Source organism: Sinohyriopsis cumingii, chromosome 15, assembly GCF_028554795.1.
Source record: "Sinohyriopsis cumingii isolate HCF-2022 chromosome 15, ASM2855479v2, whole genome shotgun sequence".
NCBI classification, from domain to species: Eukaryota; Metazoa; Mollusca; class Bivalvia; order Unionida; family Unionidae; genus Sinohyriopsis; species Sinohyriopsis cumingii.
This window is the reverse complement of record NC_142975.1, coordinates 38,593,201-38,619,512: the sequence shown is the minus strand read 5'-3', so window position 1 is coordinate 38,619,512 and position 26,312 is coordinate 38,593,201. Positions and strand designations below refer to the sequence as shown.

At 36.2% G+C, this 26,312-nt stretch overlaps 1 protein-coding gene across 2 annotated transcripts in view; it reads left to right on the top strand.

Annotated features, from left to right (window-relative positions):
* Nucleotides 1-25,882, top strand: part of LOC149781638 (uncharacterized) — a 43,069-nt gene extending 17,187 nt beyond the window's left edge. The window contains exons 3-6 of one of the 2 annotated variants that reach the window (XM_089934770.1): nucleotides 652-959; nucleotides 21,789-21,893; nucleotides 22,484-22,655; nucleotides 25,301-25,882. In XM_089934770.1, coding sequence (XP_089790896.1) covers nucleotides 652-959; nucleotides 21,789-21,893; nucleotides 22,484-22,655; nucleotides 25,301-25,419 — 704 coding nt within the window. In that variant the 3' untranslated portion in view covers nucleotides 25,420-25,882. Of the gene's footprint in view, nucleotides 1-651; nucleotides 960-21,788; nucleotides 21,894-22,483 lie in introns of both variants that reach the window. The other variant, XM_089934769.1, reaches the window with a different exon arrangement.
* Nucleotides 25,883-26,312: the final 430 nt, after the last annotated feature.

Genomic DNA, 26,312 nt, shown 5'->3' with positions numbered 1-26,312 from the left:
CTTCATAATAGTAGGCAGAATTAATATTTAATACAAACAATAATGTCGCACAGGTTAGAGAATCATTTTTAATTTGTACTCTACCGAGATTCGAACCCAGGCTCGTGTGCGCAGGCAAGGCGATGGGTGCCGTTTACCCTCAGACATGGGTTCGAATCTCCGTAGAGTACGAATTAAAAAGTCTCTAACCTGTGTTATAGTATTATATATATATATATATATATATATATATATATATATATATATATATATATATATATATATATATATATATATATATATATATATATCTTTTGTTACAGTGGGAATCCTTGGTACCCCTGACATTTATTTCTTTGAAGATATTGCAGATAGAAGTCATATTGTTATAAATCTGCAGATGAAAGAGGGTGGCTGTGAAACAAGACCCCTCAAAGTCCAGATAACAGTGTACCATTGCTTAAAAACAAAGTGGGCGCGATAGCTTTGGAATGAAATGACTTATAATATATGCATGTGGTCCCCCTCCTCCAACTTCTTAATGGCAACATAGCAACGAAACTCGAAGTGGAGGGATGGAGGGAGGGTGGGAGGGAGGGATATGTATGTATGTATGTAGGCAAAATTATACATCATTTCATTCTATCCATTTCTTTGTTTTCGTCTTTACAGGACCTCTTCATAACATATCAGGGGATTGTCCCGAAACCCTGTCTAACGATAGCAAACTTAACAGGAATAGAATTCGGGCATATCCAAGTGCAGCTAGAGAGTATCTTAAACTTCTTGGACTTGATATCATACAGCGTTATAATGGAACGCTCAAGAAAATTCCAGTTATAGTGTCTGGTGCGTCATCCAATCATTTTGCAGAAGCTCTTGTCATGATAAAACATGTGAAATCTACACTACATCCGATATTTGGTCCGATGAAAATGATTTTCTTTGATTTAGGTTGCACTTCTTCTCAAAGGGAACGGGTGAGTACTGTCAATGATAATTCAGTGTTGCTTATGTGAATGCAGTATAATAGGTTTGATCTTTAAGATGTATTGCGTGGCAATTAGATTGATCTCCAATTGCACATACTTTATACAAGACCATTTGTGCATCACTGATATTTTTCAAAAACACAAATACCCCATGTCTATAGATAATAATTGTATACATAGGCACGGGATAGGAAAGTTTTAATTTGATTTCTTTTTATTTCATAACATAAATAATGGTACAAAATACATTTTGTGTATTTAAAACAGATTCCTGATACTAAAAGAAATACCTACCGTCTTTATATTTGTTATTCTTTGATATCAATCTATTGTTATGTATATTTATATTGTGTGTTTAACTTTTGTCCATGATTTTAGATTTAAGGGTCATATTGAAATAAAATATTACATAGCTAACATTTGTCCATGATTGTAGAGCATATTTTAAGACATGTTGACACGGCCTTATGACCTCAGAAGGCTTTAGCATGCTTCCTGCTTTATTGTCTTGTTTGTAGGTTATACGTAATTTGTTTACTGATATCTGAGTTCAAGTACCCACATCCTGGTTATCTTATTGTGTAATAGATTTAATATAAGATTCTGGAGTAAATAAAATTCTTCATTTATTGTTTATGTTCAGTCTCTAAAATCATTATTAGTTGTGTTTAGATATAATTTTAGATGCATCATTTAATTAAAAAGGAATATTCATTTTAAGTACAATGTGGTCATTGACATTTTAGACTAAATCACTATTTTGAGGTTATTGTGAATTCATTCAAGGACATTCTGGATTATATCATTGTGATACATCAAGACTGTTGGCATATCAGCTCTTCCAATACTATTGACACATCAGCACATTCACTACTGGAATTAATTCGGGACACTATAATGTTGGACTGGTGATATAAACTTTAGGACAATTTCGGATATAATTCACAAAACAATTAGTTCTTTTAAATTTTCTCTGCGTATTCTTTGGAAATTAATTTTTGTTTGAATTTTGCTTAACTTGTTAGTGTTTTTTTTCTGTTACTGAGTTTAAGACTGAGTTGTAATACTAGGTGCATTATTAAATATTCAATCATATGAACAACAATGTTATATTTTCTCTTATTTTCTGTCCAAATTTGTAATATAACATTAATGTTGAATGACCTTGTCCGTTTCACCTCTGGTCAGTGGTACGACTTTAGGTCTTAAAATATCAGAAAGAAAGAACGTGAACCCAACAATCAAAGTAATATCAATAAACAATGTAGTTATCTATAATACAAAGTGAAAATTCAAGAGAAACAGTATTGTGAATTAAATTCCAAATAATCCTACATGCCTCTATCACAAAGTCCAACATAATGTTCCAAATAAATTCCAATGGTCTTGAATGTCCTAATATAACACAATGATACAGTCCAGAATGTCCTTGAATGAGCTCACAAAAATCCAAAGTGATGCATTAATCCAAAAGTCAATAAGCACATTATTAATTCCAATGAATATTTTAAATCAATAATTACTCTCTAATTATGTCTCATTTCAACAACACACTTCCAACTCTAATCACGAATGGAGTCCCACAGACTGATCTAAAGCATGAACGAATTATTTGTTTATCAAACTCGAATTCATACAAAGTTTCAGTTGATCTATATCATATCCGGATGTGAAGCAATCCAACGAAAACAAAACACATTCTAATTGTAAATAAGACACTCCTTGAAATTAAATGCTACGTAATATTTCTGTTTTGAGAGTGACCATGATCTCTAAAATACAACTTACAGTCATGGACAAAAGTTAAGCATAAACTATAGATTAGATATCCATAACACAAGTACATTTAAGAGATTATATATGGAACACGAATACGCAGCTCCTTGAACCACCCTGGTGAATTGCGTTCTAAGTCTACTTGTTAAAGTTAATGGAGCTTTTGCAAATTTTCCAATTTTTTAAACTAATAAATTTCTTCAGATATTGTTCAGGATAATACAAATCCTATCGCCGTAAATTACATTTCAGTTTAATTTTAAAGACGTATCAAAAAGGTCAGCACGTTTTAGTATAACTTGTTTTGTTATTGTTTCATCGAATATAGAGCTATTGATTTGGTTTGTTTAAATATAACTATTTCAATATATTGATATTGATTATATATATATATATATATATATATATATATATATATATATATATATATATATATATATATATATATATACACATTATGTACCTTCAAATAATTATATTTATATCTATATATAGCGTGAAAAAAATACTGCTTAACTTCATTGAACCTCTAAGACTGCAAATACAATCTGAAATTTCTTAAAAATTCGTCTTCAAGGCTTTCTCAGCCTAGTTCATTGGTACAGAATTTTAGTAAACTGCAGTTTTGTACACACGCACACACACACATACACATACATGTATACGTGGAGAGAAAAAGCTGAATATGGAAATTTTCTGTTGTAGGTTTCATTTTGCCTAAAAAATTTAATAACATTTTATTTATTTATTTTGGGTAAGATTCCACAATATTTTAATTGGAGCACCATTCGATCGTTTCCTTTATTGCAACCGAAAGAACAAGAGTTTTACTCGGGTGGTTGAAAGAAATCACTTTAATGCCCCGGGTAGAGACAATATGTGTTTCTAATAGATAGCTTTGTTTATAATAAATTGATCATGCATACATTTTATTTTATTTTTAAGTTAACATAAACACGTCAGTAAGGACGACCCTTGCTAAGGTAATAAACTACAGACTGATGTTTCAGAATAAATGAAAGGGAATACAAATATGATAAAGTTATCGTTTCAATAAAGGTAAATTATACTTTGGTAAAAATAAGAACGTGAAATAAATTTGTTATACGAATTCTTTGAAGAAGAAAATGTAAATATACTTTTCCGTTTAACATTTTGGTAAACTGTCAGGATTGTAGTCTAGTTTTGTGGTAATTATGTACTTCCATTGTGTTCATGTATGTAGCCTTTTCTACACATTGTAATCTTTTTAAAAGAAAAGCAACGTCATACAGCTTTACGTTTATATGGTACATTAACTTATGAGCCAAGCACCCTCTGAAATTTTCCTTGAGCTCTACCAACACTGTGTTGGGAAAAAAAAAACCAAATGCAAATCTTCATTGTTAACTGGACTTTTTATTACATTGATTATACAATACATACAGTTTTAAAAATCCTAACAGGAATTTGTCGTGTTATTTGTAAGTCGCTCCGCACACATTATACATTTTACAAAAGTTGACCGAATAACACAAACAATAAAATGAATATGAACGTAGAGTGAGTTCAAATAATGAACTTTAAAAAATGCAGGGGGTGAATGCGACATCATGGATTGTAGTGCCCTGATACACAGCAATAAAGCGTTTGTTCAAATTTTAATTATTTGCACATTGTTCAAAGATTTAAAAACAATGATATAAATATGCATATTAGAATCTGTTTCCAGACTGAAGATGGGAGCATCCTCCGACTGTCAAAAATAGCGGACACACTGAACTGGTTTCTTCATAATTCATTGCCAGTTTACTTCCGGATAGGGTCTTGTTTTATATGTAAAGTGCCACGTTACGATCAATATTAACAATACTACATAGATGTTTCCATCTGGTCTTAGAAACGGTATATAGATAATGGGTGAAATGGGTCGGTTCAGTTATACAGGTAAACTAAGTGGTACAGGTCACAGTTTCCGTTGTTATAGCAACGGGAAGTCAAACCGAGGGCAGATGAGACAGAAGCGAGGCAAAAACGACGCCGTCCAAGGAATCAGTCCCCCAGATCTGTGTTGACACTGACGGGCTATTTGTCCATCAGTATCATCACATATAAGGAGGTGTGATTTATCGGACGAAAAACTATACGCTGTGCACGTTTAAAGAAAACTTAAAAGCAATAAAGAAAACAAAGAATGCCAAATCACATCTTGCTAAGCATAACTTAAATAATGAAAATTCCTATAAGATCATTTTAGCGGTTTATTTGCCAAACGTCATTATTCGTGTCAGGGACATTTACTACGTACCATTATCCAAGTTATCACTACTTTTCTCAGGAATGAGATTAAAACATCTGTTGGACAAAGACATATTGGAAGTGTACATTTATGCCATATAATCCTTAGACGGATTTTTGCAGATTACAGAATTAGACAGCGAAATCAAATTGGTTACTTATTCCTTATTCCCGATTCAATAAGGAATAAGTAACCAATTACTTATTCCCGATTCAAATATTTTCACATACATTTTAATATTTATTCCTTATTCACAACTTTTTTTTGTTGTATTTATTCATTATTCCCAATTCAGTGTGTAATTGGTTACCACTTAGTTAATGCAGATGAAAGCTTTTTAGGGCATGAATTGGTGTAATTGTGACCTGATTGGAGAAATACGAGTGCTATATGAAACTAAATATAGACAGATCACGGACTACATGTAGGGATGGTTTAGGACCTTGACAGGAATAAGTGTTTTGTAATTTGACATAGAATTAATTAGTTGTGTTAGGCATCTGGGTCTTGTCTTGTGTTGCATGGCATTAAGTATTAGTATTCGGTTTCGAAACGCTTACTAATGACTCAAGTAAAAGGGAAACCACAAAAAACCATACAAATGTGAAATTGAAGATTTCTTTTGAGGAGAATTATGTGGAGTGTTTACGAGTTTAAGAAGCCTTCAGTGGACTTAAATATTGTCTTGAAGTCCATGGAACTGGGGAACTTAGCATACTTATAACCGACTTCCAGAAATTGGGGTTATAAAGGGGAGTGTAGGGCGGGTAAAGCACATGCCGCAAGAAGATTAGATCTTATTATATGCAGTTTGGTCGTTAAGTATCATCTTTAAAGAGAGTTGACAAGGACCCTTTTTGAGATGTTATCTCTAGAATCTAGTGTAGTAACGAAAGAAGTCCTGAGAAATTTCGTTGAGCCGATTTCGAGAAATCGGCTAGATGACGGAGGTCTCGTACGACACATACCGTAAGATTGTAACAGACCCTTATCTTTAGGGGATAGAGATCCATCCACGAAAAATGTCCTGACGAATTTCGACGAGAAGAAACAGCATAATAAGGGACGCCCTATGGGTATCTGGTATTACCCCACCCCCGTAAAACCCCAACAAAAACACGCAAATATTAATATACTGCATCGATAGTTTGTACTGACTGAACACCTGCTAAAAGGATTTTGATTTCATCATCTCCTGCATCTTATCTAACTAGGTAAACGTTCTAAACGTGTTTTTTTTTTATATAAAAAAATTCGTCGAGGCGATTTCGAGAAATCTGTATGATGAAAGTCGAGTAAGACACATCAGTGAGAACATTACATCTTTATACAGTTTTGACATGGAACCTTTATATTTTATATCTAGGGGATAGAGTCAACTCTCGAACGAAGTCCTGACGAATTTCGTCGATAGCAAAACGCGATATAGGTGCGTCCGACGGGTACCAGGTATGAAAAACACGCACAGATTAATAGACTGAATCAAGAGTTTGTACTAACTGAACTTTAATTATCATAAGAATGCACAGACTTAATGTTTAGTGATGAAAAATGCAAATAAATTAATTTAGCAAATGCAAAGGCAAGGGGTGAATATTTCACAACGATTTGGCAATGAAACGACGGATATAGTTTACTCAGGTAGTAAACGATGTAAAATTTACTCGTGTATTAAAATGCATTCAATCAGGTAGCGAAATTATGGTGATAAAAAAGAGGGACAGATATACAACTTATCTTTACAGTCCCAAAAGATACACTGGGTTTTACGAACCCCAAAATTAGCCCAGGGCTAACAAATTACATGTACGGAGATACACTCCGTCATCAATACACATTGTTTCAGCTCCACGGCTGCTGCAGTTCAGTTTCACAGCTTCTACAGACTCCATACACTCGGAACACTCGGAACATTAGACCCTCCGGACATTAGACCCTCCAGTCACAGACAGAGACACAGACACGCCGGTCACAGACACAGACACAACAGACACTCTGGTCACTCCAGACAAAGACACAGACACTCCGGTCACAGAGAGTAGACACAGACACTCTGGTCACAGAGACACAGACACTCCGGTCACAGAGACACAGACACTCCGGTCACAGACACTCCAGTCACAGACAGCTGAAAATATATCCAATACCGTGTACTGTACACGACACGTGCATAATAACGTGATGACGTTATACACGGTAAGTTATATAGACTACATTATCAGCACAATAATTACAAAATGATAGGTTAAAAAATAAATCTAATCTTGCTCGATAAGATTCCTACTATATTAAACAGTTTTTTTTAAAAAATGTAGCTTTTCATTACTAATATAAATCCCTTGCTAAGTCGAAAACGAGAATAGAAATATGTGCATTATACTGTGTAAACCAAAGCTACATAGCAAACATACAAAAATAAACATGGTAATACAGTAGTTATAACTTATAGACTAGAAATTAATAAACTTACATATCTCTACAGCTGAAGATGTGCAAGTCCTTGAAGCAGACTGCCGGCTGACAAGACTATTTGGTATTGTAAAGAAATTTACGTACGATGAAGTATTTATACACAAACATAGTATGTGCATTATATGCATTGGTTCGTCCCATCGAGAGCATTTTGCACGTGCGGCATGGGATGGACCGAACTCACTATCTCGAAATACGACTCAATATACATAAATCATCCTCGGGTATCGTTGTACACAAAAAACCAAACCCGACTACATGTATTCAATAAATAAAAGAATTTAATTCCGTGACAATACCTCCCCCATAAAAAAGTGGTATCACTTTTAGAAAAATCACGGAATGTGAACATTAACAATTGTTAAAACTTCCAATTTGAATACTGAACGAAAATGATCTGCTAATTACACCCTACTTAAATAATCAGCACCAACATTTTCCGATCCTCAAATCGCCTCGATCCGGAAACTATACGGTTGCACAGACTACGCCCAATGCATCAATCTTGCATTGGCGACCTTTGCTTTGTTCAAGTATAAGAGCGGCTGTGGTCCATTTGTAAGGTAAACTCCCTCAAGAAAAGGTACGTATGGAATTTCCCTATCCCCAATACTAAGGCTAGGCACTCCTACTCAATCACGGAGTAGTTTTGCTCCCTAGGGAGCAATTTCCTACTTGCATAAGCCATGTGCAATTTCATCCCCTCTTGCTCCTGTAGCAAAACAGCCCCAAGACCCTATCGGACACATTAGTCCTCAGCACAAAAGTTTTGTTCCGTTCTGGCAACTTTAAGATTGGTGTACTTACCAGCTTCTGTTTTAAAGTGTTAAATGCTTTTTCCTGACACACACCCCAGGGAACTTTATTCGGTTGCCCTTTCCTAGTCAAATATGTTAATGGGCTGGTCGCAAAATTGGGGACACATTTCCTGTAAAATCCAATAAAACCTAGGAAAGGTCGTACTTGTTTTTTAGTTTCTGATCTAGGCGCATCTTTGATTGCTCCTATTTTATCTGGATGAGGTTTCATCTGACGTAATCCACTTACGAGATGTCCCAACCACTCTAAGCTAAAATACCCTATACTATATTTGGTGGGCTTAGCTGTAAGATTTGCAGTGTGAAGTCTATAGAAAGATCCCGTAATACCGTAACTTGTTCATCCCACGTATGTGTATAAACAAAGACATCATCTACAAAACTGTCGACGTTTTCCATACCGTTTAACAGTTTGCGCATGAGACGAACGCGCGACGCACCGGCGTTGACTAAACCGAAAGGCATAACTTCAAACTGATAAAGACCTTTCGGAGTCGCGAATGCCGTTAACTTGCGATCATTACAGCGATTGGTATCTGCCAATAATCCTTGCTAAGGTCTAATTGGGAATGTATTTTTGACCTGCTAACTTCGAAAATAAACTTTCCATGTCTGGCACTGGTTCTGTGTCGAACACGGTGATTATGTTCTACTGCCGAAAATCAATGCAAAAACGGTTCTTCCGTCTTTCTTTCTGACTAACACAACGGGAGACGAGTACGGGGAACTGGAAGGTTCTATCACTTCCTGGTCTAACATTTTCCCCACTTCTTCGTTGATTGTCTCCCGCGCATTAAAGGGTATTGGATATCCTTTAATCCTGATCGGCTCAAAGGTATTCAACCTGATTTCGTGTTGAATCAATCCAGTACTGCCCGGTTTGTCCGTAAACACGTCAGGGTATTGAAACAAAACCTCCAATATTTGTGTATGCTGACCCACTGATAAATCCGGGCATACATTGATCTGGTCAATACCTTCTTTCCCTACGTGAAGGGGCATTTCTGTACTCGAGACGATTCCGATTCGTCACACGACTTATCCTTTATCACCGCTACGCATACAACATTCAAGACCCCTTTATCTATTGTATGTCAAGGTCTTTCTACGTAGAGTTTAAGCATATTGGCGTGAAATATCTTGGACTTACCCTCCACGTCAGTCCATTTCGCCTTTCACCTGTTTGACTTCGTATGGCCCTTTCCATTGGACTAGCAGCTTATTTTTATTCGTTGGGAGAAGCACGAACACTTGATTGCCTACATCAAACGTTTTACTCCGCGTTCCTCGGTTGTAGTACTTCGCGTACCTACGACTAGATTTCGCGAGTTTCTCTTGCCTCATTCGACATGTACTCTCTAATCGTTCGCGCAGGTCTACTGCGTAATGGTAAGTAGTCTTGACTTCTTCGTCCGCGACTTCGTCTGACCACAGTTCGCGTAAAATGCGCATAGGACCACGACCTTTCCTACAGTACAATAGTTGAAACGCGGAGAAGCCTAAGCTTTCATGAGGAACCTCACGATACGCGAACAGAATTGCGTTCAGATACATATCCCAATCATTAGGTCTTACAGCACACATACTACTACTACTACTACTACTACTACTACTACTAATAATAATAATAATAATAATAATAATAATAATAAGGACATTGTATGGCGCCTAATCTTTACTAAGCTCTTTACAACATTAGACAACACCTATAAAATAAATAAAGCTATATAATGATATAATTACAAACACAAACACCATGAAATTAGAAAACATAGAAGAAAAAAAACCATGATGAAAATATTTAAGGTAGGAAACATTATTAGGTCTTTAAGTTTGTTCCGTCGCAATATTTGCTTCAACGTCCCGTTAAATCTCTCAACCAATCCATTCAACATATGGTGGTAGGGTGTCGTGCGCAACTGTTTAAGGGACAACAACCTCCTATTTTCTGCCATGATATCTGAGGTGAATTGCGCTCCACAATCCGTAAGAACTTCTTCGGGCACTCAGAGCCTGCTGAACATGTCTTCGGTTTCAATCGATGGCAAAGCTATGACTTCGGGGTATCTGGTTGCGCAATCTACCAGCGTCAAGATATAGTGGTTTGTCCGATCTTTATGTGGAAATATAGGTCCCACAATGTCAACGGCCACTCTTTCTTCATGCCTACGTGTAGAGTATTCCCTATACATTAAACCTTTTCGAGTAAGGAATTTAGAGGAACCTTCGTTCTTACACTTCCTCACGGTACCAAATAATGCTTTCTTCTCCGTTGCACGTAGAGACGCGTCACGTATTTGCTCATTCTGAAATTCTTCGCGGGAGATATCTGTAATGGCTTCCGGTACTTTTAATTTCGTAAAGGTTTGTTATCTTTCTGTACCTGAGCCCTAGTTTGCACTGCTTGGATGATCGGGAATCGGAAGATTGATATGGTCGGGGGCCTAGATCCTTGTACATTGCCAATCATAAGTTCATAGATCTGGTTGGCTATGCACAACGGACGGTTCCACGTTTCCGGTCTCTCTCTCTCTCTCTCATATTGTAACTGCATTTGTTTTTTTCTTGTAACGGCATTTATCTTTCTTTCTTTTTTCCCGCTTGTAATTGTGTTTATTTTTCTCTTTCTTCTTTCTGAAGCTCCAGCTTCCTCAACTCCAATTCCATCTTGTACTTTAATTCTAATTCCTTCACTTTTATGTCAGAGTCTGATACAGACTTACTGATGGAAACCAAATCATTTTTATCCAAAAACTTCTTTTCTTCCAAATGCTGACCCTAAATATTTATTATTTCTTGATTCGTTAAGGAAGCCTTTACCTCAGAAAGATCGTATTTTCTGGAAAGTTTAATCAGTTCGTCTTTTTTGAAAAGATCTTATTGTTCCTGGGTAGGATTTGAAAGAAAGATTAACACTTTTGTTGACGTTGTATAAAATGTTGGTCAGTTTCACAAAGATTTTTTTAAAAGAAACAAAGTTTTATAAATTATCTTAGCCAAAATTCAAAATCCCTGACAAGCCCCCAATTCTTATGTTACAAGTTTAGGCTCGAATAAACAGCATCGCAAGAAAGAGTGAAAACAACAAGTTTTGACAAATTTAACAAAGAATTTATTTCCCTGGAGAAATGCTGTAAAAATAAAAGAATAAGAACTTAAGGTTTTAAGAATCAAAGCTAAAAAACAAACTCCATGAATAATCCCCGGTTAAAATTTTAAAAGTCCTAATAATAAAATGTTCTAATGATTTCAAGTTCGAGTCCCGACGAAGAATCCAAGATGGAATGCGATGACGTATGCTGTATCATGTTCAATGTTGTTGTCTACAGTTCTTTGTAGAAACACAAGAAATAATCCTCCGGGTTTAGAAATCCCAAAAATATTTTTACGAAATGTCTTATTTCAAGAATTCAGTATGAGCACAACAAATACTTCCAGAGAAATAAATTAATCTTTTAGAATCCAAATAATCTGAAGAAAAATTAATATATAATTCAAAAACTGGCTACAACATAAGGAAACGACTTGACATCAAGCAGTTTGTTTTAGCCCAGAATGTGAGATCGATCTCTAAGCATCACTAGTACAACTGAGTAATGCGCAATTTTGGAAATGTCTGCTTTGTTGGACACCCGTATGCGAATATCCATGGCCAATTTTCCTGGTTGCGAGTTTCTCCAAATGTTAGAGGGTGAAGACTTCAAAATTTCTTTTTGTAGGGCATCACATGCATGTATGTGTCATGGGTAGACATCAAATCATTTTTTCGGCGGCAGATTGAAAAACAGTTTTTAGTTCTCCACCGCAAGAGAAGGACTGAAGTTGTGATCTCCTTATGTTCTTTGTTATACATAACATATATTGAGCTCCATATCTCTAGAAATCGGCCCCTTAAATTTTCAATAAATCTATCAAGTGATGGAGTAGATCCATATACAGAAATTCTCCAAGAGGCGTTGATATCAAACTTCTCATAGTACAGTATCTGTAGGTATAAAATATTGATACAATCGACAGCCATATAACGGTTTGTTTTTTTTTCATATCCGATACCCAGAATTCTCTCCCCCCCCCCCCAATTTCACTGATTCCTCTCACTTCGTCAAGATTTATTTCGTGGTTTCAACTTATTACCAGACATAAAAACTCAAGAATGGCCAATGTAAAACTCTGTAAAGAGTTATTCATGGGACTATGTATATATATTTGATTTAATCAGACACCTGTTTCGAAAAGTGTTACTAAAATCTGCTAAAGGGCTGTAACGCTCCACTACTGTGGGTATCCATAACGACTTTCCCAGTAATCACTTTGTTCTCGATTAATGCAGTCAATATATCTTGTAGGAGTCAAACATATCCATATGTACAGTCTTTCAAAAGAAAGATCGATCACGGGGTCATTTAGGCGAGAACCGTAGGATCCAGATAAGGACAGAAGAGACAATATCCTAGTGGTCATCGTTATAACGATCGTATATTGTGCTCCGGATTTATCGTAATCAGCTCGAAAATTCTCATTTAAATGTTTTCTACTGTTAAAATGGGTCCCTAACTAGATACTGTCCAAGAGACGCCGAAACCAAAATCCTCTAAGTAAGGGTACAATTAGCACAAAGTATTGAGATAATCTATGCTCAAGGTGGGTGTTTCATGTCTGGTACCGAAAAAAGCGCCACTTATTTATCTGATTCTTCTCGAAGAAATTTTTTAATGCATACTTCGTGGGTAGATTATATATTTATCTATATGTACACACACACATACACACACATGTGTGTGTGTGTGTGTGTGTGTGTGTGTGTGTGTGCTGTATTCCTACTGTTGCAACAGATCCCGAGCTAGATACTGTCCAAGAGGCGTTGAAATCAAAATCCCCTAAGTAGTCGTCAAATTCATACAACTTATTGATACATTAGATCAGGGTTCTCAAACACGCGGCCCGCAAGGCCGTATTCTGTGCCCCGCAAAATGATTGGTGTCATAAGGTGTCATGAGAGATAACAAAAATAGTGCGGCCCTAGGGCCATCAAAAATCACCTAATGCGGCCATCAGGGTGGTTAGAGTTTCAGATCCCTGTATTAGATGTACATTGAGCGTGTTTTTCAAACCAGGTACTCACAGCGTGCCCCTTAATTCGCTGATTCCTGTCGAAGAAATTCGTCGTGGATCGACGCTGACCCATACAGATTAAGTGTCAAAGAAGTGTCTATGTACAAAATCTATTGAAAAATCTTCTTACTGCATGCCTTGTATCCAACCCCTTGATCTAGGGACAATTTCGTGAAATCGGTTCAACAAATATTCATCAGACTTTGCCTACAGTTGGAACCCATAATTAGCTAGGCATTCCCGAAGAAACGTTGAAATAAATAGTCTCTAAGTAGAAGTTCAGTTAGTAAACATATATTGATACAATTGATGCGTGTTTCTCATACATGTACCCGCAAGGTGATCCTTATTTCGCCGATTCCTCTTCACGAAATTTATTAGGACTTCCTTGGTAGGTAGACTTCCTCCCTTAGAAATTAGTATCAAATAAGGATCCATGTCAAACACTGTAAATAGGGGACGTAATGTCTCAACTGTATACATCGAATAAAATCTTCCAACGGTATGTATTGTATGTGACAAATTCTCTACAAACGTTTCCTACTGTGGGAACTGATTCCAAACTAGATAGTTTCCAAGAGGCAATGAAATCAAAGCCCGTTAAGTCATTTTATAGTTAGATCAAGTTTTAGCTCAATTTGATCCACATTTTGCGTGTTTTTCACAGATGGTACCTCCTAAGGCGCCCCTTCATTCGCAGTTTCATCTCCACGAAATTCTTCAGGACTTAATTCGTAGTTGGGCTCTGTCTCCGAGAGATAAAATACACATGGAGGGTTTATGTCAAGACTGTATAAAGAGTGGATGTAATGTGGCCCACATGTATATAATCTTACGGCATGCGATCTACTCGACTTCCTTTCTTTAGTTTCTCGAAATCTGTTCGACGAAGTTTCTTTACACTTTTTCTGCTGTTAGAAAGGGGTCTTATTTCGAAACACTATAAGAGGCGTTGAAATCAAAATCCTCTTAGTAAGAGTCCCATAAGTACAAACTATTGATACAGTTTATAAACATGTGCGTATTTTTCATACCCGGTACCCTCTATGGCGCCCCTTATTTTGCTGTTTCGTCTGCACGAAATTCGTCAGACTTCCTTCGTAGGTGGACTCCATGGAGGGTTCATGTCAAGACTTATAAAGAGGGGACTAATGACCCACATGTATATTATCTTACGGCATGTGATCTGCTCGACTTCCTTTATTTAGTAGCGATTTTGCGTGTTTTTCATACCGGGTACCCCCTAAGACGCCCCTTATTTTGCTGTTTTCGCGAAAACTTCACAGCTGCACTGTTTCTACTGATTCCATTTCCGCAAAGTATCGATAGTATTTCACGCCTTGAGAATATACAACTCAATCACCTAGACAGGGAACTATTTTACCTGCGTCTCCTCAGGCCTGTCAAATTATTCTTTTAGGCCACATTTCACCTATAACATTCCACCATGTCTACCATTTTAACATCAACACAAGACGTCTCCAGACAACGGAACCGTCCCCTCTGAATTCCTCTATTGCACAATTTGCATGTCATCCATCACGAATACTGCACATGCGCTCACATAATCGTTAGATATGGTTAGGTTTTAATAGGGACTACTCATATGGTACTCTGACCTGCACTCACTTTGAAATTTAACCATCCATCCTGGAATCTCATCAACAATGCAGTCTGTGATGCTTTGCCCTAGCAATTGGCTAGTCAGACTGAGGACACCGACTTCCCAAAATCAACCATGTGATCACTTAAATCTATGAAATCGTTAACATGGAGAGCAAATCGCTGATGCTCAGTTTATTACATTATCAAGGATAGGTCTGTGTAAAAAATGTATAAAGAGGGACGTATTAGCTCCTACATGAACGTAATATAAAGTATTGTGTCATGTGTTGTGCTCGACTAGCTTTATCTAGCCGAGAATTTATCGAAATTGGCTCAACGTGTTTTCTTTCACTTTTTCTTTCTGTTATTTACATAATATCCAAGAGACGTTGTAATGAAAATCCTCTTAGTAATGGTTCAATTAGTGTACAAGTTTGATACAATCTATGAACATTTTAGTGTTTTTCATACCTGGTACCCATCGTTGTTTTCTATCGACGATATTCATCAGGACTTCCTTCGTGGGTGGACTCTGTAGCACAGAGATAAAATATCAAGGAAGGTCCATCCATTGTCAGAACTCTCTAAAGAGGAGACGTAGAGGCCCAACTATATACGTAAGGTATAATATTCTGATCGCATGTGTTGTCCTCGACCACTTTTATTTAACCGCAAATTCGTAGAAATCGTCTCGACTATTTGTCTTCTAAGGTTTCCTACTGTTGGAATTGGTTACTCGTTACCGACTGTCAAACAGGGGTTGAAATCAAAGTTCTCCGAGTAAGGGTTCAAGTACCGCAAAGTTTGGCTGCAATTGGTTCATAGATTATAACGGTTTTAATAACGTCTGGTATCCGTAAAGACCCTCTTTCGTTTTCAGCTTGCATTAGACAGTAAAAATGCTTCTGGGAGTCATATATATATATAAATATATATATATATATATATATATATATATATATATATATATATATATATATATATATATATATATATATATATATATCTGTGTGTGTGTGTGTGTGTGTTTAGAATCTATTGTGCAATAATAAATGTCAATGTCGTTTTATTGGTGTACTGTAGGAACCAGATATGGACTGAAGAGGTAATCTGCTAATGGACTTTGTTACAACTATCATATAATTCAACTCCGGATTCCAAGAAATCGGGTCGACGAATTTTCTTTAAACTTTTCATACAGTTGGAAGAGATCCCTAACTAGATATTATCAGAGAGGCGTTGAAATCGATATATTCTAGTTAGGGGTTCAATAATAACAATCTTTTCAATCGATCCATATTGTGCGTCTTTTTCATACCCCGTGCCCATAGGATGTCACCTTTTTTTGCTGATTCCTCTCGATTAGATTCATCAGGACTTATTTCATGGCTGGACAAAATGTCAGTGAGAAGTCCATGTCAAAACTCTTTAAAGAGGAGACATATTGGCCCACTTATATAATTAAGATAGTATACGCTTGCCGTATATGCTGTACCCACCCACTCCTTTTATGTAGCTCCAATTTCTGGAAATCGGTTAAACAAATTCTTTCAATGACTTTGGTTTATGTTGGAACAGATTCCTGAATAGAAACTGTTCACCAGAAGTTGCAATCGAAATCGTTTAGGTACGGGTTTAATTCGCACTAAGTATTATTATATTTGCCTCGCACTGAGCGTGTTTCATACACCTACCCGTATGCTTGTTTACCCAGTTCCAAGGACTTCAAGATAACATTCGATGTCAACTGAGGGCTTCATAATCCCGTAGATACTTGAAATAATTCGTCTCTAAGCACATTGTGACCACATAAGAGAAATCTCCAATTTCACACTTGTATGTTTGTTTTTTTTTTTTTTTGTTGTTTTTGTAGTTTCACGTTTACTCGAGCCATTAGTAAGCTTTCGAACACAAATACTAATATTTCGCGCCATGCAAAACAGGACGCGACCCCAAAATCTAATACAACTAATTAATCCTATTTCAAATTAGTACTTATGTATACCTATCAATATCAATATCCTAACCCCTTCCTCCACATAGACCGTGATTTGTCTCTAGCTGGCACCAAAGAACACTCTTATTTCTCTAACTGGGTTAGAATAACACCAATGCATTTCTGAAGGGCTTTTCATCTTCAAGAAGTTATAACCAATTAGTTATGGAACTATAAAAATATAATGAATACCCAGCTGGATTTGAATAAGGAATCAGTAACCAAATGTATTTATAAATAGTTGAATCGGGAATAAGTAACTGGTTACTTATTCCTTATTCAATTGGTAACTGGTTACTTATTCCTTATTCAATCGGGAATAAGGAATAAGTAACCAACTTGACGTCAATGAATTAGATGCAGTCTGGACTGGCTGTGACAAACGCTCGAAGCTAATCGTAGTGATAATGACCAAAGTGAAAAGAAACTGCGAGGATCTTCCGACTGTTTACATCATATATTTTTCGTAGCATGCAACAGAAAAGGCAGAGGCCGTTCCAGTTGTAACTATCGGCTGAGATCACCATGGACGCTCGTTTGGCGGTGATCTTACACACCATTCTAAAGGTCAAGCTGAGAGAGGCTATATTTTTATAACTCGTTATTGTGTCATATGATCGAAAGTAACGCTCTTCGTAGTTTTTTTATGTACTTATTATATATTTGAGGATTATATACTGTAGAAATGGCAGAAGAAATTCTGATTTTACAATTCTTCCATATTTATATTTCGAATAAAACCATCAGGTAATAAATGCTACATTACTTAGAGCTACATTTGAAGAAACCACAGTGGCTCATTGATATAGAGTCGGACTCTCAAATTCAAACGTATTGGTTTAGAATCTTCCCGGAACCAGCCCGGATCACCTGTTGTGATTTGCCATGATCGAAGCACTCTATATACTCTCGTTGTCTCGGCTCAATAGTCATTGCTGTGTTGCTGTGTCATTTCACACATAGGACAAAAACGACAAAGTAAGTGTGGTGTAAGAGACGGATACATTTACCTTTCTGGGGAAAATTTACTCGTGCAAAAATTACATATCTTGGACAACTTAGTATATTTATAACACGGTACAAGACCTCCATAAAATATAAAACGGATTGCTGCGTGTTTCAAATGCTACGTCCTATATGCATAAATAGAAATAGTAGTAGGAAGTCAGTTTTCATCAGATTCATTTGGGCATATAAATTTCATATGAGGAGAGGCTAAACATATTGTAATAATCTCACGCATCTACCACACTCGCCTCAAAATATGTGTGTACAGCTATTGATTTTTATTGCACGGTGTTTCATAATTGTTTGCCTATATTTTGAAGCGATCTTGTGTGGTAGTATTGCCAGCTATATTTGTCATCGGCTGAATCAATAAATAAAAAAATTGTGTATGTGTGCAATTTGAAATCTCGTATGCCAATACGAGAACCTTTCTGGACCACTAATATTTCTTTTTAAAAACAAAAGTATCACAAGTCTCTTGACTCTAGTATAAAATGGTGCTGACTTACATTACCATTTCGTGTTGGAATAATGTTCGCACGAAAAACGTCTCCAGCGAAGACTAGAACATTAACAATTATAAAACGTTAACTGATCCAAGTACAAGCCAGTAGAGTGTCATATGCAAGAATTATCCTGGTATATAAACGCCTTTACCTTTTGGCACCCCGCCAAGACCAGTCAGACCGAAATTTATTGACAGCTATCACTTGCTTCCTACTGCAAGAAGGCATTATTCGCTAAAAAGAATCAGTCAACATTCTGGTCCAAACAATAAGCAATAATTTAAGATGTTTTCGGTTCTAATAGATCTGCAGAATTTCTGAAAAAAATATTCTAGCATAGGCTGTGATCTGAACCATTTGCAAGACTAAATATGCTTCAGATTCTAAGGTAGTTGCATACAATATACTTTTGTAGAGATGCTGTCAGGGCGCCAGTTCGCGCACATGGAAAAAACTGATGCGCTAGAACTCCATCAGATTAGTTTAACTTCGCGCATATAAAATGTACCCTGTGCAGTATACATTTTCTATTCAACTGTTAACCCTAACAGTGCTTGCCACAACATAAGTCGCGCAACCGGTAGAGGTCTCTTAGCACTTGTCGTGCCGTACTTCATTTCCGGTATCCAACTGTATACACATCCTGGTACTTCTGTATGACTTGAATGGTTGTTTAACTAAAGTAGATTTGATTTGTGTACTTGTTTATTTTTCTGGGTTTATCGCCATTTTGTAACACATGACAGGCCATAAATGGCGGGCAGTATGTTTTGGTTGAGGAAGAACCTAGGAAAACCCTGGGAAGAACCACCCACCTAGGGAAATATACTAGCAAGCTTTCTCACATACCCACGTCGTTCGAACCGACACTTGAACCCACGCAGACAAGGAGAGATGTATGAGAAATCAGTAAAATCTAGAGTCTTTGACCACCCGTAGCCTCCAATTTGATTTTTAGAGTGGGCCCTGCCAAGCTTTCTTTCATAGTTTCAACTCGTCTAAATATGGGGTACATAGAAAACCCCAAATGGCAGACTCCCAACATAGTTCGTGTTTAGATGATTTCATGCTGCAAATACTGAGTGATGATAGCGACGACAATGATTTTAAGTTTTGATTTATATGAGATTAGTGGAACTGGGACAGTGTTACTGGACATATCAGTGAGGTATTTTTAGTCTCAAAATGACGTAGAATATAAATCAGATGTACACGATGTACCAGATGGACAAAAATGCAATTCAACCGTCTATTCAGTGGCGGTATTTTGAAATTAAATGTAGAAGTGCATGCCACCCAGATAAAACACAACAAATTTAAAGTAGAGTGAGATTTTCTTTTCTTTTCTCAAGCATTTGAGCTCTGAAGGATATTGCGCGACAAAACTATATAGCACTTTGTGGGTTAAGATAAATTGAATAGATAAGAATCTAAAAGAAATTAAGAAGTTATGACTCGTGTATTATTTGATCAAAATACCTCTTTCTGTCCAAGCAGACCATGTCATTGATGGACTTAAAACACTAACAAACCATTATGGAACAGATAAGAAATCTGACATAATACTCAGAATATCATTTATTCAAGAATGCTAAACTTTGGTTGAGTTCATGCTGGTGAAAATTCGCATTTCGGAGCAGACATGCTGGCGAAAAATCACATTTTGGAGCAGACATGCTGGCGAAAAAATCGCATTTTGGAGCAGACATGCTGGTGAAAACTCGCATTTTGGAGCAGACATATCCAAAAGACAATACCTATGACCTGAAGAACATTGTAAATAAGAACCATACAAAACAAGCTGACTTGACTAAGCTAGCAATGCATATGCCCCATATGATAGCAGAATATGAAAGGGGGTGTTCATCACATATTAAGCTCAGAAAACAATCAACAGATTAATGCGTATACAACTAAATCAGACAGTTGTTGAAGATTTGGATTTCAATAGAGCCTTAATGGTGTGAAACAGTAAAAAAAAAGAGACGGATTTGTAAGATTTCAACGTGGAATGAATTGCCACTGAACTTAGACAAAGACACAGTGATCCCATTCAAGAGTGCTCTTAAAACTCACTTATTTCGACTGCAAGAACAAACTTAAAAACCTAAAATTGTTTCCTACCTTAAATATTTTCAGCACGTATTTTAAAATGTTTTCTAATTTCATGATGGGTTTTTTGGTAATCATATCATTATATTTTTATGTTATAGGTGTTGTCTAATGTTGTAAAGCGCTGAGAGATTCTAAATAGTATACGCTATACAAAGTCATTATTATTATTATTATTATTATTATTATTAAGGATAAATATTGAAATATGGCTATTCCCACATCTACCCCCTTATTTTTTGTTTCTGCTTCGTCTTTTGGGGTGAAAAGGGGGAGACCTACCCAATAAAACCGTTGTGGCGTTTGATTGATTGATTACTTGGATTTACGTCGCGTGCGCCCAAAAGGGCATGTGCGACGGGGTTATTTCTCGCACAGGAAATTCCAAACCTACACATAGACCCACATACATATAAACCTATTTACGTATATTAATTATAATGCTGATTTTAAACCCATATACATAGATAATAATTTGGCTATGCATTAGTTGTTTACAGAATAAATTCAAATCGGGTCTAGCGGAAATTAACTCAGTTTGGGTCACGACCAAGTCCATGATACACTGTTTCATACGACAGCATGCAGTGAAATAAAGAACATAAAACTAACTAACAAATAAAGCAAATTAAATATAGATGACATAATTAATTGTGAAGAAAATGGCATACAACCCCACAAGCCAACCATGCCTTGTTTTTTTAAAATAATTGTATTGTTGGTTGTCCTTTTTTTGGGTGGGGGTATAGCAACACGTCAAGGTTATGCCATATCATTCGTCATAAAGGTTTTTAACCTTTATCTTCGGAAGCCACTAATGCATGTGAGAACCAAGCAGTATTTTTCTTAGAAAGCTGTTCCTCAATAGAGAATGAAGAGCACACACACACACACACACACACACACACCAGTGTATGTTTGTTTTCGACCGACATTCGAGCCACTTCGACAATGGGTCATTACATTTGTAAATTGCATAATACTGACGTGGCAACAATAGCTTCAAGGAGTCTGTGAATTTTGTAATTGTACTTTTGTATAAGTTCATTTTTCTTTTTTTTTCAATTATACTTTCTATAACATTTTTGTTTTTATTGGAGCCGAAAATCTAAAATTAAACTCGATTCATTTCAGATAAGACAAGAGTGTGCGTGCGACGTAAGAATTTTTCCCTATGAACAGTTTCCAAAACATGTTAGCAGAATCGATGCTTACGCCTGGAAGCCGATTGCGATACAAGTAAGTTAGAAAAAAAGTGCCTTGGTAAATATAAATTGGGAAATATTACATTTGTGATAAAATATTTGAGATGAAGCATGTCAATAATCAGAGATTTCAAATCGCGCACAGTATTTCCTTATTGTCATAAAATGATTGTATGCCTATAATGGCAGTACTGTTTCCTGAAAATGGTGAAATTGCTAGTAACTGGTAATTTAGGATCAAGACAGGAATAGAAGAAAATTAGATCTAACTTTGGGTTTCCCAATATTTTTTTCTGATTATATTCCTTCATTTTTGATCACTTTTTATGCTCGATTTTGGATTGAGAAAAAAAATATAAAAAGGAAAGTTGCGGTTAATTTCATTATTCAAGATAAATCTAATAATTAACTAAGACCATGACAGAACGTATATTGTTTGTTTAAGGAAGAAGTTCGTTCTTTTGTTCTTCTCAGCCAAACAAAATTTAAATTCTTAGCAAAGCAGATGTCTAAACATTAGTTGTTTCTTTTAAAACAACAGCTTAAATATATTTATATATGACATTGTCATATCTTTTAAGATAAAAATATTATGGCACTGAAATTTCGACCTAACTTTTTCAGATGATTTTGAAGGATTATGGGTCAGTTATGTGGATGGATTGCTCTATCCGATTCGTGGCAGATCTTAGTCGCGTCTTCACCAGAGCCTTACAAGAAGGATTTCAGATCCATAGCTCTCTCCGTGGTACAACAACGGCAATTCATACAGACATTTCGACTTTTCAAGCTTTGGGTGAGCTTCCTTGTACATTCAGAGACACCGGCGAAATGTATGCGACCTGGATGCTGGTGCATGCCACAGAATTTGTCGAAGAATATATCATGAAACCATGGGTGTCATGTGCTTTAATTCCAGGGTGCATGGTAGTCAATAGAGGTGTTTCTTCTTGTGGAACTGACAAATACTATCATCAATGTCACCGCTTTGATCAGTCAGTTCTAAGTATCATCCTACACAGGCTATACCGCGGATCCCTAGAGAAAATTCACGTCGGAGATGCCGTGTGGATAAAATGTGGGGGGTATCAATCTATGTGGATCCTCCCACAGTTCATTAACGAATTTTTGTTTGAGAAAACAAGATCTTGTTAAATTAGGCAAACATAATTGTATAAAAATGTCGATGCCATTTCCATCTCTGCATATCGGATATAACCTTATATCCAGTAAAACAACCGGTATTGCTTAGATTATAACGAGAGTGGGGATGGGGATGGATGGGTGGCATATCTGTAGCATGGAATCCACCCTATATGCAAGCTTGGTTCAAACGTGAACTTACTGAAGTAAATAAACGCACCTTTGTTCACAGAAGAATGTAGACAAAAAACCGGTCTCCCCAACGGACAGAACTTTATCGAGCCACATCATATTTAAGCGGCAAATATGTGATACAAGCCCGACTGAAAAAGAGTTGTTTACGTATTCTGTACAATCTAATGTAATGTTCCAAATCAAATACTGCAAATATCCGGTCACAATTACATTACAGTAAATATGTATATTTCAGCACCCAGTAATCTTTTCAAAAACAATATTGCAACACTATATTGTTTAGTTGTGATGCACAAGTTCAACGTAAACACTGTCAAAGTGTTGTGTCAAGTGTTGTGTAGGCCAACACAGACCGGTACTGTGCACCGCATCAAACAATGTGACATCACACGCATTGGACATGTTGACAAATGTTTTATCTTTTGTAAAATGTTATGTTTGTTTGGATGGACGCTTGTTCCTTGATTTATAGTTATCAAAAAATATATAATAACTATAACTATTTCAACTTTGTATGGGACTATCTTTTACGTACAACAAATGAAAAGCACAGCCCCGGTCAGAATGAACGAAATTATTCGTTTTTCTTTCCTTCTAAATAATTTCTACTGAAATAAAACAATGTGATACAAATAATCTCAAATGGGTAATGATTTAATATTAAATGTATGAAACTCGTTAAATAATGTCCAGCTTCTGCTCGACTTCAGCTCGTTTCATAAATTCAGTATTAAATCGTGACCCATTTAAGATCCTCTATATATCAAACTTATCCATAAAGAACAAGGATTCTTCTTTTCCTCTTCTTGTATGTGGTTATATGTTTGTGTTTGGGGTTTCTTTCACGTAGCTTTAGCAATTTTAGTAGTATTGCTACGATGTCTGCAGACCGCTCCAGTGGCCTAGTGGTTCGAGCGTCCACCTCGAATGCGGAAGGTCGTGATTTCGATCCCAGGCCGAGTCATACCAAAGATTTATCAAAATGGTACTAACAGCTGCCTCGCTTGGCGTTCAGCATTAAAAGGTTATTGTTAGGACTGGTCGGCCTGGTGTCAGAATAATGTGACTGGGTGGGTCATCATGATAAATGTCTGCAGCATGATGTCCGAGTTCTATATATCACTATAAACTGCCACATTGCAGACATCGTAGCAATATGACTGAAAAAATTGCTGAAGTTACGTTATAATCCAAATCACACAGCACATGATGTCCGTATTATTTAGACGCTGTACCTTGTACGTAAAAAAATAATCCGACTTAGGGTACCGGAGCGGGCTCCTTCCGGTCTATGCTGAATCTCGGGTTTACAGTGAATCATGATATAAAAAATAAAACCGTAAAAAATGACCCAAAACCCCAACAAAAACACGGAACTATGACTTCTAGCTTAAGACGTCAGTTCTCGAAACTTCTCAGCTTCTGTCTTGACCCTGTATGTACCAAAATCCGAACCTGAGTGGATACACAAACTCAGTTTTGGATATTTAAAAATGAACAAGTTGATTCAAAAACAAAATATTCACAAGTTGTAAATTATTCATATAATCATCCTGGCCTGGTGCTCACACTACACATCCTATGTAAATTTGGTATTTGTATCATCCTGGCCTGGAGCTCACACCTTACAGCCTACGCAAATTTTGTATTTATCTGAAATTATCCTGGCCTGGAGTTCACATATCACAGCCTATGCAAATTTTGCATTCATCTGTAATTATCCTGGCCTGGAGTTCACATATCACAGCCTATGCAAATTTTGCATTCATCTGTAATTATCCTGGCCTGGAGTTCACTTATCACAACCTATGCAAATTTTGCATTCATCGGTAATAGTCCTGGCCTGGAGCACGCACATCACAGCCTTTGTAAATTTGGTATATGTATCATCCTGGCCTAGTTGTTACGTATATTTGATTTAATTTATATTTGATTTAATTTAATTGTCTGTTTGTAAGTTTCAATTTTCTTGTTAATTTCATAACTTGTCAAAGTAATGTAATTTTGTTTACTGGAATTTGATAATTTCCAGAAAATTCAGTTTGATCTGAATCCTTTCATAAACACCTAATAATAGAGACACTGTTTCTATTTTTTACTTAGTTCCCGACCTTGATTCAGAAATCACTGAGACAAGTAAGCTACTTTCTATTTTTATTTTATTCTCTAGTAAAATGACTGGTTTTTATCAAAACCATACTTTATATTACTTAAAACTGTAAACAGACCTATTTCGCAATTCTGGGTTTTCCGAAATTGCGCATTAGTTAGATTTATTAGTGATGTTTAGAGAGATATTTCTCAATTTGGGCTTTTACCTTGTACACGGATTATGTTTGTTTGTGACCAGTTTGGAATTGTATTTTAATTTTTATTCAAATTATTTGAATTCTAAAAGATTAATTCTTTTTCCAGGAAATATTTGAGTAGTCATACAAATTCTTTGACAAAGATATTTATTTAAATTTTATTCAGACATTCAACACCGGAATATTATTGTCCGTGAAATAACAAAGAACTGTAGACGCTGCAGTACCATTAGGGCCACAGTATAAGTCATCGCCTTCCATTTTTTATTTTTCGTCAGGACTCGAACTCAAATTTCTTTAGAACATTTCATTACTATTATTTTTTATTTTTACCTTGTTTTTTCAAGGAAATAAATTATTTGTTGAATTTCTCAAAGCTTGTTGTTTTAACTCTTTCTTTTATTACTGTTTATTAGAGCCTAAACACGTAACATAAGAGTGCTCACGCCACAGAGGCTTTGCAAATTCGGTATTTATCTGTAATTATCCAGGCCTCATGCTCACACTTCACAGCCTATGTAGATTTGGTGTTTGTATCATCTTGGTCTGGTGCTCATACCTCACAGGCTTTCCAAATTTGGTGTTTATCTGTAATCATCCGTGCCTAGTGCTCACACATCACAACCTATGCAACGTCGGCATTTATCTGCAATTATCATGACCTCGCGCTCACACCTCACAAGTCTATGCAAGGTCAATATTTATATGTAATCATCCAGGCATCAGTTCTGGTCGATTATGATTTAGATTGTTAAGTTAACTATCAATGCTCGTCATGTATAAATTAATATTTAATATTATAAATG